The sequence below is a fragment of the Anneissia japonica genome, unplaced genomic scaffold (genome assembly GCF_011630105.1).
Source record: "Anneissia japonica isolate Jap-2015-1 unplaced genomic scaffold, ASM1163010v1 scaffold2207_len539183_cov196, whole genome shotgun sequence".
NCBI classification, from domain to species: Eukaryota; Metazoa; Echinodermata; class Crinoidea; order Comatulida; family Comatulidae; genus Anneissia; species Anneissia japonica.
Genome location: NW_022699997.1, coordinates 292,972 through 308,010, shown reverse-complemented (window position 1 = coordinate 308,010; position 15,039 = coordinate 292,972). Strand labels below are relative to the sequence as shown.

The 15,039-nt window shown below is 33.4% G+C and overlaps 1 protein-coding gene across 2 annotated transcripts in view; it reads right to left on the bottom strand.

Moving 5' to 3' along the window:
* Window positions 1–419: 419 nt before the first annotated feature.
* LOC117103258 (RCC1-like G exchanging factor-like protein) overlaps window positions 420–15,039 on the bottom strand; it is a 22,111-nt gene continuing 7,491 nt past the window's right edge. For both annotated transcript variants that reach the window (XM_033243824.1, XM_033243823.1), the window contains exons 4-13: window positions 13,072–13,200; window positions 12,449–12,515; window positions 10,060–10,111; window positions 9,206–9,290; window positions 8,278–8,388; window positions 7,109–7,179; window positions 6,495–6,582; window positions 5,716–5,889; window positions 4,824–4,909; window positions 420–4,365 (exon numbers count right to left, since the gene is read on the bottom strand). In XM_033243824.1, the coding sequence (XP_033099715.1) occupies window positions 4,288–4,365; window positions 4,824–4,909; window positions 5,716–5,889; window positions 6,495–6,582; window positions 7,109–7,179; window positions 8,278–8,388; window positions 9,206–9,290; window positions 10,060–10,111; window positions 12,449–12,515; window positions 13,072–13,200 (941 nt within the window). In that variant the 3' untranslated portion in view covers window positions 420–4,287. The remainder of the gene's footprint in view (window positions 4,366–4,823; window positions 4,910–5,715; window positions 5,890–6,494; window positions 6,583–7,108; window positions 7,180–8,277; window positions 8,389–9,205; window positions 9,291–10,059; window positions 10,112–12,448; window positions 12,516–13,071; window positions 13,201–15,039) is intronic.

The following is a 15,039-nucleotide window of genomic DNA, read 5'->3' as shown; positions in this document are numbered from 1 at the left end:
GCTTTCATTTGGTCTTTGAATGGCTTCCCTACTATAAGTAAATCCAGAGATGTGAGCATTTAAAGTTCAGGTGTATAAGAACCACATTTTGAGAAAATCAGCCTCAAAGATAAACTAACCTGTACAAATAATATGACTAGAATTACAGAATATGTGCAGAGAGCACTGTTTTGGCAAGAAAATTCACTCACAAAGTATACAATCATAAAATATAAGTATCAAGTTATTCAAAAACATTAAAAACAAAATTTTGTAAAAATGTTGACTTTGGCCTGTTTTGGTGAATATCTCAATATGACTTCATCAACGATGCGTCTCATTTCGTGGTGAGACCTCACATATATATATATAATCCTAGAAGTCCCTAGAAGACGTGTGTTTCAGTAAGATAATATAACTATTAGAAAACAAATGCGATATGTATGGACTTCAGAAACGCTTTATTGGAGGAAACCAATATTTCGACCTATCCTTATGTTTTATCAGGGTAACTTGTCATTAAGCACGTTAACAGAGTAACGCCCCTACAAAGTTATTAGAGTTTGATAGCCTAATGTGTGTCGTTATTTTTTGTTTTATATCTTAATATGATTATTTTAGTGGACCTTGGCACACGATGGCGGCTTTTATAAGACAATTTACAGTACTAGAAAAGATAAAAACATTCAAAATACAAGACAAACAACAATATTTAAGGGGGAAAACATCAAAAATGTACATTAATAAATCTCATTAGCATGATTCAAATAGGACTAAAATAAGGTCAATGTTCAAATTCAAAAATATAAAATTTAAATTGCACTTAAGGTGGTCAATAAGAGAACATTAAAAATGTACATCAAGAGAAAAAAAAAGATCAACAACAGCATTACTGTACTGCAAAATGCCCATTAATAAAAATTACATCCAAGATTGTTATTTAATAATTTTAATTACAAAAAGCATCAATTAAGAAAAGATAAAAATCATCACTATAATTAGCCATTGAGATCAAAATTCAAATTGCAATTTTAAAAAATCATTAAAAAAAGATTTATTGCAAAAAGCCCATTTATGAAAAATTACATTTTAATTACAACAAATTTCAATTAAGAAAAGAAAATAATCATAAATAACCATTGAGATCTTCAATTAAGAAAAGATAATAATCATAATTGATTATAACAATTCCATCTGCATTTATTGGCTGCAACTTTGTTTCGTATGAGTAGCTATATAGCTACCCACACTCATCAGGCATAAATTCATATGAACATACCAGACAGGTTTGTACACTAATGCTAACAGAAACTGGAGCGAATATATGTTGCCATGGTGCATTGTTCATTATGGTCCTTAGTCTGTTATTTTTATTATCTTACTGCTTATTTTGTTTCTTTCATATGCCATGGCTGGTTCGTTTCACATTGTACAATATTTCTCCATTATGCATAAATTACATTCTTAGTAGCAAAGGGAGATAAATACAGTTATGTATAACATGCTCCACAAGGAGTTGAAGGGAATAAGTCAAGTAAATCACAAAAATATTTCTGCTAACAAAACTACTACAATAACTCGTTATAACAGAAACTTGGTTAAATGAAACACACCCTGATTTCTAAACTAATTCCTCCCTACCCTGATACTTTATACAACCATGATACAAAATAGAAGTGTATAATTTAATAAGAAAGGACAGTGATTGACTAATAACAAACATAAATGATGGTGGTGGAATTATGACTTTGTAAATGAAGGACTTAAATTTAGATTTAGAAGAAATATTAGTGGCATGGATCGAAATAAATAATAAAAGAAATGACAATATGCTAATAATAGCATGTGTATATCGATCGCCCGACATAAAGATAAGATAACAAACATGAAAAAGCCTGCAATGAAAATAAGGAAATATTATTGTTGGGAGATTTTAACAACAATTGTATTTTAGATACTGACCTTCACAAATCCAGTTAATAAACATGAAAATATATTTGAACTAACCCAATTAATTAAATGAAAAACAAGAATTACACAAAATTCAGCTACTTGTATCGATCTAATTTTATCATCAACACCAGAACGCCATGTTCTTAATGGGATTGCATATATAGCACTTAGCGACCACTCATTATTCTACACTTGTATTGAACATAGAAATAAGAAAATTGGGCATAAAACAATTAGGCCTACATTTAGAAATTATAAAGATTTTGATATAGAATAATCTTTCAACAAAGAATTACAAGAAAATAACGAAACGAACAACTTATTTATAACTGGTAATGAAAATACTCTGTTTGGAATAAATGGAAACATTATTTCATAGACATATCATAATCGATATGCCCCATATGATTATTATACCATTGATTAAACGATTTATCACCCTCGCATCGCAGTAACTACTGTACTAAACTAGGCCGCTAGGAAACATGTTTTTGCGGACAGCCTAAGCTAGATATATTCGTTATGTACCAGACAGTCGGCTGCCTTTATATCTTTACTTGCCTTCAGTCTGCATTCAAAGGGTACATTGCTGCATAGCCAACTGTCGGGGATATAGTACCTTCATATGACTACTCATACAACAGAAAAAAACGTTGCATGGAGGTAGTGAAAAATGGGGATCAAAATGAAAAAACGATGTATTTCAGCAAGTATTAAAACCTTTTTTTTAATTTTAGGCCTTCTTCAAAATGCCTATGCCTACAGCAGTAGCATTTTTTTTTGCCACAAAACCAAAATAGTTTCATCCATGCCAACTTGCCGATCGGTTAGCGTGAGCCCTGACTGAACACTGTAGAAACTTCATATCAAACTTTGCATCGCGAGGAAAAACAAAATGTCGGAAATCTTTTTTTTACGCATGTGCATTTGCTTAAATGTCTAGACACACACGCACACACACCACTACACACAGGGAAAAAAGTGAAAATTGATTACAATAGATCCTATTGCATTACATGCATAGGAACTAAAAATACAGAATCCAGATACCAATTCTCTTCTTGTAAATATATTGAAACCAAAAAAGCAGAAATATATTTCTCAATTTGTCTGACCATATCAGCATTGATCTCATTGATTTTGTTAGTAAACTGTTAAGAATGGCGTCAATGTATATATCAGATTCTCTTTGTAAGATTTACAATAAAATTGTTCAATAACAATATTGTATAGGCTTATTGTTATGTTAATTAACGACATATGTCGTTAAAGGACGGAGAATGGCATCAACGTATATCAGATTCTCTTTGTAAGATTTAAAATATGTCATTAATGAACGAAGAAATCCCTGTTTATTGGAAGGTAGCAAGAACTACACCAATATATATAAGGGAAAACAAAGAGACGTGAAGTAACTATAGACCTATTTTAGTAGTTTGTCACATATCAAAGATACTTGAAAAATATAACACAGATGCAACTAACCGATTATCTAAATGAACATAATTTAATAAATGGCATTAGGCATTCTCTAACAACTCTTATATCATGGGGATGATAGAGTCGGGGGTGTGAAGGTTAAGTGGGAATGCTTAATGACTAAGTTAGGGAGATTCAGATGGCGAAATATGGTGATATGTGGCAATTTTGCAACTAATAGAGAGTAAATTTTTTGCTAAAGAATTTCCAGAGGGAGCTGTGTGGGGAATGAGGTTTTTAGGAGGGTGATCTCTTTATAATAAGTATCTGATAAAATAAAATGAATATGGTAAGATATACAAAAGAATAGCAATGATTTAAATTATTTTGTTAAAAACTGTTTTTTTGTAGCGGCCATTTTAAAATTCAAAATGGAGTAGTATGTAAATAAAAAAAACTGGCATCCATTTTTTTCTTAATCTGTGGATTTTTTAGAAACCATTAGACATGTTTGCCAAGAAACTACCCAAAAAAATTTAAAAGAAAAAGCCACAAAATATGATATAAGCCAGCAGACTAAAAGATGTATTCTGTTTCAACAGGCACTACATATGTATAACTGTATATATTTATTATTATTTTATTTATTTATTATAAAACTTTTTAAAGAATCTCCACGTTTCATCGCCCACAGTGCTACAGCAAGTTTAGACTGAACTATGTGGCTCTCTGTTTATGATGACATTCTATGATTAAATAGATAACGCTGCAAAAAATGGAAACATCAAACTCATAGAGAAACATTACAGTGCTCTTGATAATACCATGACAGAGTTTCAATAAATTAATATTCATTAGCAATACCAACATTCTGGCAGTAGAGGCCTACTAAGTATGGACAGCAATATGTGCTCTAATAATTTGTGGTGTGATTATTCAAATAAACGTCTTTGCAAGGGCAATAGTGTGATCAACGCCACAAGCAACATCAATAACTTCAGCTGGAACACCAACCTTTATAGAAAAAGAACACAAATAAAGGTTTAATTTAAAACAAGTTAACTTAAATTATTATTTAACTTAGTGATACATAAATATTACTCATACTTTATTAACAACTTACAATATTTCTGATGAGAATGTGGAAAATACAGTAAGGCTATGTTCTCACACGACAGCTAATGGTTAGCGGGATCTGGATCCTGCTAACCGTTAGCTGCCGTGCGTCCATACGAGAAACTCCCGATCCGAATACCAAAAATTTGATGATCGAATCACTGGCCAATAAGAAACTGGAAATTGTAAACACGTACGTGTGATTGGTTGATGATAAAAACGCACTGAAGTTGCAAACAGATAGTGCTTGCTAACCGTTAGCGGTATCCGGATACCGCTAACGGTTAGCGCTAACCCATCGGGCGATTCTAGGGCTCTTGTGAGAACCAGGCTTAAAGATTTTCAGTGTGGCCTACCTTAAGTGGGAAATACTGGTCTTGATGAAAACCAAGTCCTAGAGAGCCATGAGCATTTTGACCCCAAGTATACATCTCACCAGTATCTGACAAACAGTGTTTAGATTTCATAAGTACAATTTTAACTAAATCATATATTTTAACAATTATACCTAGATTTTTTTTTTTATCACATAATGGATCAATTAGACAATATCATTTCATTTTATTTAAATATAAATATGTTTGATCAGACTTATGAATAGACAATTGTCTAACTTCTAACAAGTTAAGACAGACAATTTGTTTGAATATTTTAAAACAAACACACACTAATAATTTTTATGTTAAATCTGACTAAAACCTTGTCAGGCTTGTATACATAAATACAACATATTATATATTTGGCAGTATATTAACAGCATAGACATGTTAGAAATAGTTTTGGAGTGACATACACCAAAGATAGCCCTCACGGTTTTCCTAGAAGGGCCGTTTTCGTTGAGAATTTTGGCTGTACAACATGGCACTATTCCTTTCGAAGTAAGTACTGCATAATTTAAGGGCGCAAGATCCATACTGCACATGGGATCAGTGATTCACCTGAAAGATGGCATGTTAGCCTAACATGCATTTTAGCTTCCAGCTGAATCACATGAAGAGTACCGATTTGGAATTGAACCAGGGGGCAACTACGTGAAAGGATAGCATGGTTCATTGCACACACAGTGGCTACCACCCATTTTAACAAACTGACCTCAGCTGCTCTCTCAAATATGTACAGTACTGCTTTAAAGTAATTTTCAATTTTTCTTTGACAAAACTATTGTCTGATGTGATGTCATCATGACCATATTCAGGCATGTCACATGTTTTTGTCAAATGAAATTTGATAGTCTGGACAGGGCCTTACTTGTTAAAGCAGCAAAGTGATGCATTCCACAGTGTATCTGAGTGACTTTCACATGCTCTTTTAAAATTTTACGACCAAAGAGAATTGGAGGGATATGCTCCAGATGAATGCTCTCAGACAGCTTAGGCCCCTTGCCTAGGATTCCATATCCCCACACATATACATCACCAGCATCTGCAAAGAAAATTAAAATTTTACTTTCTGCCAAGTTTACAAAATCACTGTATTCAATAAAGACATAAAAATATAGCATATGGCAAAATATTTACAGGCTTTATAAAATGAATTAAATATATTTTATTAGATGAATGCAAAAGAAATTAGCATGCTATATTTAAGCTGCTGCTACTGCTGTTGTTGTTGTTATTATTATTATAACGGGTGATAATAGTAACGATAGTAAGTAGTGTTCTTTGTAAATGTGGTTAAACTTGACTAGAGAATTTTATTTTTTTAACCCTATAGCTATGACCTTAAAGCGTGTAAAAAGTTAGAAATGACATTTCCAGTAATTTTTTAACAAAATGTTCTATTATTTCAGACAGAAATATGAATGTTCTGAACACCTTGGCACCAGTATTAACTCTCCACCACATGTGGTTGCGGAGATATAAGGACCCTATGGTTATGACCTTTGACTCTGATTTTTTCTTCCCTTTTGCCGCATTTTGAAAATGTGTTACCACAAGCCAAAAATGATTCTTGGATCACCCTTGAACCAATTTCTGAATATGCCACTGAATACAAGTTATTATCAAAATATAATGAAATGTACAAACCATTTAGAAGTGCACAAATGGTTCCCCCTGTTGCTATAGAAACAACTTTCCCCACATTCTTAAAAGGAAGAAGTCTTGGTTCTGCAATCTGAAAAACAGTACAGTGAAATATAAAAATCACATGCATACACTAAGTAAAAAAATATATTAAGAATTCATTTGCAATTGTAACAAATTATCAATAAGTTTTAAAATGACACAGAAGTGTACAAATCATAATAACCATTAATTTTTATAAACTTACTGCTTCCTCTATAATTTTCAAAAGTTTTATTTCCTAGACCTCCTTTTTAATTCATGCTTATTTTATTTCTTCACCCTTCTTCATTTATTTATTTCTTTCTTTGTTATTTCAAATTCATTTATATCCTTTTTCGTTCATTAAATTCGTTGAGAGTTGAGCACAGTTGTCCTTTGTGCCAGTCTCCTAAATATGGATCTAGTGACCAGGGAATATAATCATGTACAGCCTCAAACTTAAGACTTAATGATTCTAAAATGAAATTTGCTCTACAGTGCTTCTGCTCATTCCATTAATAGTAGGATGATTTATTTGCTTTTCTTTGTTTGCCCATTTAACAGCTAACTGATTAGTTATCTCTTCTCATTCCCACCTGAGTCTCATCTGTGACTAAGTTGAGCTGATTGTACTCTGAATTTCCCCAACCAAAAACATCACCTTTATCTGTAAGTACATAAAATAAATTAAACATTTTAAGTAAAAGAAAACATATGTTTATCTTTTACATTTTCTGGGCCGCCGTGTCAGTGTCAGTAGTCCCCGGGTCAGCTTTCCTGCCCGGGCCCATTAGCTAGGGTCTGGGGGCCGCAGCCCCAGCAAGATCCAGGGGTAGAGCCCCCTGAAGCCATGCCTTTTACGGATTAGAGGACTAATTTAAACGATTATAGAGTGCTTAATTTCACCAATAAAGTAGACATATAGAAACATTATTTCATTTACACAGCAGCCTGTCGGGCCCGTGCCCTGTGCCACATTCCTGGTAATCTCCGGCCTCTCAAAGCCACAGTACATTTTACACTCCCGCATCAGCACTTACACTCAAATGGACCCTTAAACAAAAAGACATAACACTAAATTCTGCGTAATTGTCATTTATTAATTAAATAAGCTCCCCTTATAAACAATCTAAAAAAAACTACAATTCATTTACTCATTTTCATGAAGTAAATAAATGCTCAGTTTGCTGTAAGAGCTCAATACACCTTCAATATCATGAAATATAATAACAATATCATTATTTATTCCCATTTGACCTTGTGAAAAAAATATATGTGTAATAAGAGCATCAATTTTGTAAAGGCAAACTCAATATTTTAATAAAAGCAGAGTTTTTTTTTTTTTAATTTTTATAAATTATGACAATGGATGTCATTAAAATTGGCTTCAAACTATTGTGACATCTTAATGTGTTATATTCTGTTATCTTTAGTGCAACACAACAAACAACTATCATCAGCCATACCAGTTTCTACACTACCGACCTTAATTCAAACCAGGCGCTCTGCGCGTCAACCTTATTACTTTGTAATATTTATGCACCACACGATGGAAAAATGTCAACGGAACATTGCTCAAATGATAATCATTCTTTCCCATAACAGTTTGACATTTCCAGATTTTCTACTTATGTACCTGCTGCATTCGGTCCGATTATTAAATCTACGCTTAGTCCAGCCCATAAATATAGTTGAGTCAAATTTATGGGGGAGGGGATGCTCCAGAAAAAAAAAAAAAACAAGAAAACTAAAAAATAAATCTTACCAGACACAGCTAAGCAGCAATCGGCATATGTGGCAATGTCTACAATCCTTTCACCCTTAAGATCACCTCCTACCAAACTCATTTTACTTGAGCTTTCATAATCTCCTTGGCCTACAACAGATATTAATTTTTTATATTAATCATTAGTTTCACTGTAAATTCACATCATTATAATCAACAGTATTAATCCCTATTATAGAAGATATAAAATTAATATAAAAGGATTAGAGAGTAGACATTTATTCACATAGCAATAACACATATTACCTTAGTTACTCGAATAAATACCCCAGGACGGTTTTTGAGGGGGTGTTTTATTTAGAGGGAGACGTTTATTTGAGGGAGGAGTAGAAAACATGCAATTCTACTAGAGTACAACGTTAATTGTTGCAAATGATTTACTTATTCCAATAAATACAGTAAGTAAATTGTTACATTATCATTTTACCATCCACAAAATGTTACTATCAAGAAGCACACATTACTTTGTTATATTAACTTAAATATTTTGCATGTGAGCAAAAAGCTAAAAAAAAAAAATGTTTACTATCACACCATGAAGAATATTTTGTTTGGGGGCCAAGCATGATGATGTAGGATAGTTATAGGTAGTAATATTATATAATAATAGAAAGTAAATTCCAGGGCTGGAAAAAATGCATGACCCCCGTTACCAGCATTTGGAGGCACCATGAATATCCTCGAGATACTTTTGGGGAAACAAATTTTTTTTTAAAAAGCTGTTGGGCTATATATGTACAGATAACATTTCGTACTGGAGCCATTTTATCGAAACAATTTTCATGGACAGAGGCACAAACATCATTTTTTCAGGCCTGGTAGACTCTTGTCACCAGGAACTGGTGGCAAGTCTATTTGCTTTTATATTATATTTTAGTTTCAGGTGAATGAATATCATAATGCGCACCTGTCTGGCCGTCAGCACCCCATCCACAGCTTAAGACCTGTCCACCTTCTGTAAGAAACAGGCTATGGTCTTGCCCACACACAATCTATCCAAAACATAACACATTTAATATATGCAAGAAATACATAATCAACCATCAATTAACTTTGTACTATGTTTAATATATCATAATTTATGAGAGTTAATATATAGGCAGTGGTTATTTTTCTGAGACTGAAACAGTCTCTTATTTTTATGTGTTTCGAGAATGAATAAAATGTTGTTTTTTTTTAAATTAGAAGTGGAAACAGGTCAGCATTTGGCAATGCACACAGTTGAAGTGTTTGATGATCATTTGATGAATACATGTGTAGGCCTACACGAATTGCTGCACACGTCAGCCCCCCCCCCCACCTTCAAAACAGTTATGTTCCAAATTTTGAGGTGATGGTTATTGGACGATGATTATTGGGTGGCCACACCATAGAAGCATAGACATTAAGTAGGCAAAAATGGCTATCTATTAATATAAGGCAGCAGTATTTGAAAATGTACAGCCAGTGCCTGGTTTAATGTTCATAAGTGTATTGCCCAGCAGCTTTTGCATATGTTCAGTGAATGTATTTGACGGTAACATATTTTGTTCATCCAATCAGAACTATTTCCAAAACATTAATGCTTGCAACTACTATTGCAGAGAAAAAATCTATAGCCATTACATAATGAATATGATCAACATAGATTTATTGTATTTTTAGTTATATGCAACAGGTTGCAACAGAACAAGTTGATCTGAAGCATCAGACATGGATTTTTTATTTCCAGGAATCGAAACCCATGGAGTCTGATTAGAAAATTTTTTAATTGCAACACACCTTAGCTACTTTATCTTCAATACCAGAAATCTTGTGAATCATCATGTTGGAACTGCAGGGAAATATGAAATAGAAAATTAAACTCCACGAAGTAATGAACACAATTTATTACTTAAAGCTTGGTTACCATACAATCACTACACGCTATTGCTAGCAGGTTTTGGTGATGCTGATTGGTCGGTTTGATCGGGAAGCCTTCCCGATTGCATCATAGACTGCTACACAGTACAATAATTGCAGTGAAATCAGTGTAGTGATTTTAAGGAAACCAGGTTTAAAACTTGAAAACCCATTGGTGGAAACCGCTGCACCAAACCTGCTTCCCGAAAAGCAAAAATCCATTACACTATTATAAACACACCATAGGAACTTACAGTACACAGACTTGACAATAGAGAGGTTTCGCATGCAAACGCATACAGCGAAGGAGTATTATTCGGCTACCATTTCCAATTTGCAACACCTATACTAACATTTAAGGTCATGCCAAAATCTGATTTTGACAAGCATGATGAGAGAAGAAGCTGCCTAACCTATAGGCCCAAGGCCCTACGCTTAATTTTTACTGTCATTGCGAAAAGCACAGCATGGCTACAAACAGTTAAGGATTGCTAAATGTATGCCTACATGTATTCATTCGCGTGCAAAACCTTTCGAATAAATGAATTGGTCAGTACAGAGAAAAAAATCACTACATTTTTCCAAAATGAGAGGAGAGTTTTTTTCCATGTTCAGAGCAATTGTGTAAACAGGACGAAAACCTTACTTCAAGACTTTTTTATATCTTGTCTAGGGAACCGCCACCTGTCAATAAATAATAAAATTTCATATTTTGCCAATTACCACACTCACCAAAAAAAAAAATATAATTTTTTCTATATTTTTTTTATGCCCACTGCTGTCTTGAATATAAAAAAATCTCCAAAATAAGATATGTATATTTTTTTATTCCTACTTATATAAATAATAATAATTTTGGCTTATATAGCGCATTATGCTTAAGCGTCAATGCGCTAAAAATATGAAGCATTTAACCAACCCACTACTACACTGTTCACATTCACCAATAAAAATTAATTTTATATTCCCCTCCATCTGGATGTTTTTGGCAAAACCATTTGCTAAATAAGAAAACAAAACTATTTTTTAATACTTTTTCAGCCCTCCATTGACGATCTTAAAAAAAATAAGTTCGCAAAACAAGTTCTAAAAAAAGTCTTGCCTAATGTTCTTTCCAGGACAATGTAATAATTGCATTAAAAGTGAGTTGTATTACCCACACTGACAAGCTCGGGTTGGCAATGGGAGGTTTTAAACCAGAGCATACATTACAAAACTCAACCTCCTAAACTAAAGCACCTTGAGACTGGTTTTTCTGTGGAGAGTGCTATACAAATACATGACCATTGACCATAACTCCAGGCATTTGATTGGTTGAGCCTTTAAAACAAATATAATTAATTAAAGAATTTAAGACCGAATCAAAGGTAAGGTTTAAACATGCTTTTGCCTCCTGAAAATTGTCAAGAATCAATTTCATTGGGTTATAATTGAATGTTGTAAAGTAATGTTGATTGTTATTCTATAAAACTGACTGACTTCACATGTATTATTATTATTATTATTGTTATGGTCAACAAAGCATGCCTTAATATGCCACTTACCCAGGCCTGCACTTACCTATATTACAACCTCATTATTAAGGTTACTGAAAAAGTCAATACTTAATTACTTAGGATGTAGCCTTTAATAAAATGCTATTTAATTAAAGTCATAGCATAATCAACATAGAAAATTGCGAAGATCTGTAATGAAGACACATGACACCCACCAAATGAATCAAAGAAGGCACTGTGACTTTTTAATATCATGAAGTCAACGTCACCCTTTTCATTACGACGATAATTAAGGCAAGTTAAAAAGTGCTGCCAGCGGCCAGAATTGATGTTTTTAGCACTTTGCATCAACAATCAAAAATAATCTCAAATTAGTTTAAATAAATTGATACATACATGCACCAGTAATAAATCACAGAACAAATAAATCTTTCAGTAATGTTTTATTAAACAGCGTATGATTATTATAATAATAAATGCTTGCGTACACCATATAAACAGTTCTGAAAAACCAGTTGTTTTTGTTGAGTGTCTTGACTTTTCAACTGAGTTGAATTCATCATTTTCAAGAAAATAATATCTATATGGTTTGCCAATAGCATTTATTATTTTTCTTAATTCGCCATGCCAACCTTCACCCAATATAAGCGTATAAAAAAAGATTTAAGGAGGCTACAATTCAAATGATGGATACTTCAATTAACATTAACATAAGATTAATTATAAAAATAGCAAGTAACAGAAAAGTCATGAGGCAAGTTCTTTCAACTGACCTGTAATCTTCATTTTCTACCACCTTTCGTCCACACTGGCCGTAAGCATTATTTCCTAGACTGAACACTTAGACAAAAGAGGTACCAAAAAATAGTCAACAAATTTTATTTAAATCCATTACATACTTTTTTTTTTTCATAATTTTAAATAACTCATAAATTATTAAAAATTTGTTCATTTAAAATGAAAATTATTTGTAGCTATTACAATATAGTATGTGCATCAACATCATTTTACTGGAGATTTCTGCTAAGCCACACCCCTTGGATATTGTTGCTAAGGACAAAACAACAGTGTAAAAGCATGCAAACATGCGTTTGTGGAACAACACGCGTGTTCAAAGCACACGCATATTGCTGGCCCTGTTCTGATCTGGTCAATTGTTATGTTATTTCACTCCAAAAAAGGCCCATTATTATTCTGGGTTAAAAAAACTTAATTATTTTAGTGGGTTTTTATCATGTATGTATGGAAAATGTTAAACAATTTTACAGCGGCTCAAGGTAAACAGTTATTAGGTAGAAAAATCTATTTAGACACAAAAATACATACATACTGTATATACATACGCTGGATCAATAAAAATGAAAATTTCAATAATAAATACATTTAAAAAATATACCTCCTTCCTGATCTGTTAAAACTAAAGAGTGCGCTCTCCCACAAGCTACTTGAATGACACGAGTTGACCGGGGTCTCTTCAGAGGCAGATGAATTTCAGCAGGTGCTAATAAATATTCTAAATTTTTCCCTTCAAAATAAAATGAGATTATCAAGTGATTAAACAAATTTGTTTCTTTTTATTTATTTTTTATTTCAATTCTTTAGGCACAAGCGCAAAGAATATGGAAATCAGTGAACTTAATCACCCTCCTTTGTGGCATCCATTAAATGACAGGGGAGTAAATGGGCCAGTACACCAGGGTAACCCCCTACTCTTCTCGAAGGATGTCCTGGGTTCTTTAAAGTGCATGTGAGCCAATTGAGTACACTGGGCCTACGGTTTAAAGTCCTTATCAGAGAAGTCTTGTTCCGCCACCGGAACCATTGGCAAGTGGGCCATTTGAACCAGCGCCGATATTAGAGCTGAAGGTTACGGTGCCCCTGACTTAACCGCTCGGCCATTCAACTCGCTATTTGTTTTGTAATGTAAAGCTAGGTACTCACTGTGCCCAACGTCTGGGTCTGAATACTAAACGAACAACGTGCAGCTGTTTGTTTCTCAGCGTATTACAATAGGCCCTATGACAATGAATTTTTTTTTTATGGTATATAATATTTAAGCATAATCCTATGATCATTGGATTCTCAATATATACAATTCAATGAGCATGTTGCTTCAGTCTGAAACGATCAATTGAAAGAAGTGCAGTGAGTTAATTGTGTTCATTTTTTTCTCATGACAGGCCGTGCCTATAATCAGATATTTCATATTCTTCAATCTCTCTTATTCATCACCATAAATAGCAGAATATTTACAAAAAAATTAATGAATTGAAATTTGGTGGCAAAGTTTGATGACCTAAAATAGAGGATCACCATAATAGGAGGGAGGGGGTAAACATTTCTATTTTTAATGTTATTGTATGTATTAGTTTAATTAAAATTAATAGAAATTAAACAACAACTTTTTGAACACTTGCAGTCGGCGTATCGTCCACTCCATAGCACAGCATTACTCAAGGTGTATACTGACACTGCTGTTTCAATTGATAAACAGGAGGTGTCTTTGTTAGTCTTGTGTGATTTGTCATCTGCTTTCGACACAGATGACCATAAGATCCTTATCAACCGTCTGAATATTTCTTTTGGACTTCCAGGATATGCTTTAAAGTGGTTTCATTCCCATCTCACCAACCAGAGTACAGCTGTAGTTGTGTCTGTGTCAATGATCATTACTCAGAACCAGAATTATTGGTGATCCGCATTTAGTGCGGATCACCTCTTGTTATTGTCAGAGATTTTTTTTTTTTTATTCTACATTCTGACAAATAACTGTTCGCACGATATCTCAAATTTGCCGAGAGCTACACACAAAACGACTACAAAAAACATTTGGCTTGGCCTGGAATAGTGACAATAAGCTTTGCAAGGTTACCAGTCACGTGTGACCTCATCTACGCGCATTTTTGTGTTTTTTACGCAATTGATTATATCAGCCTAACCAATTGACATTTCAAAATCGTATTACGTGAGCATTAACTTCGAGTGAAGGTTGATTGTAATGTACACTCATTTTGCGTGTGCGCTTCATAACGCGCGCGTACGCGTGCGTCAAAATTTTAAAATGGTGGAAATCAATTTTTGACTAAATTAGAGTACGTTTTAAGCCATTTTGAGCATTTCAACATTTTTAAAAATTTTGGCACCGCGTGCACATTTTTACGCGCGCGTCACATACAGAAGTTAAAAATATTGTTTTTTAAAATGTTTTAGGTCCTTGACGCTGTATTCACAAATTTCCAATCTTTTTTGGTCATTTAGGGTCAACAGCAATGCCGTACGCGCGCATAGAACATAAAAGCACATGTGCGCGTTTTTTTCGACATATAGCAAAAATAGGCCAAAAACATGCCTATTTTCAATCAAT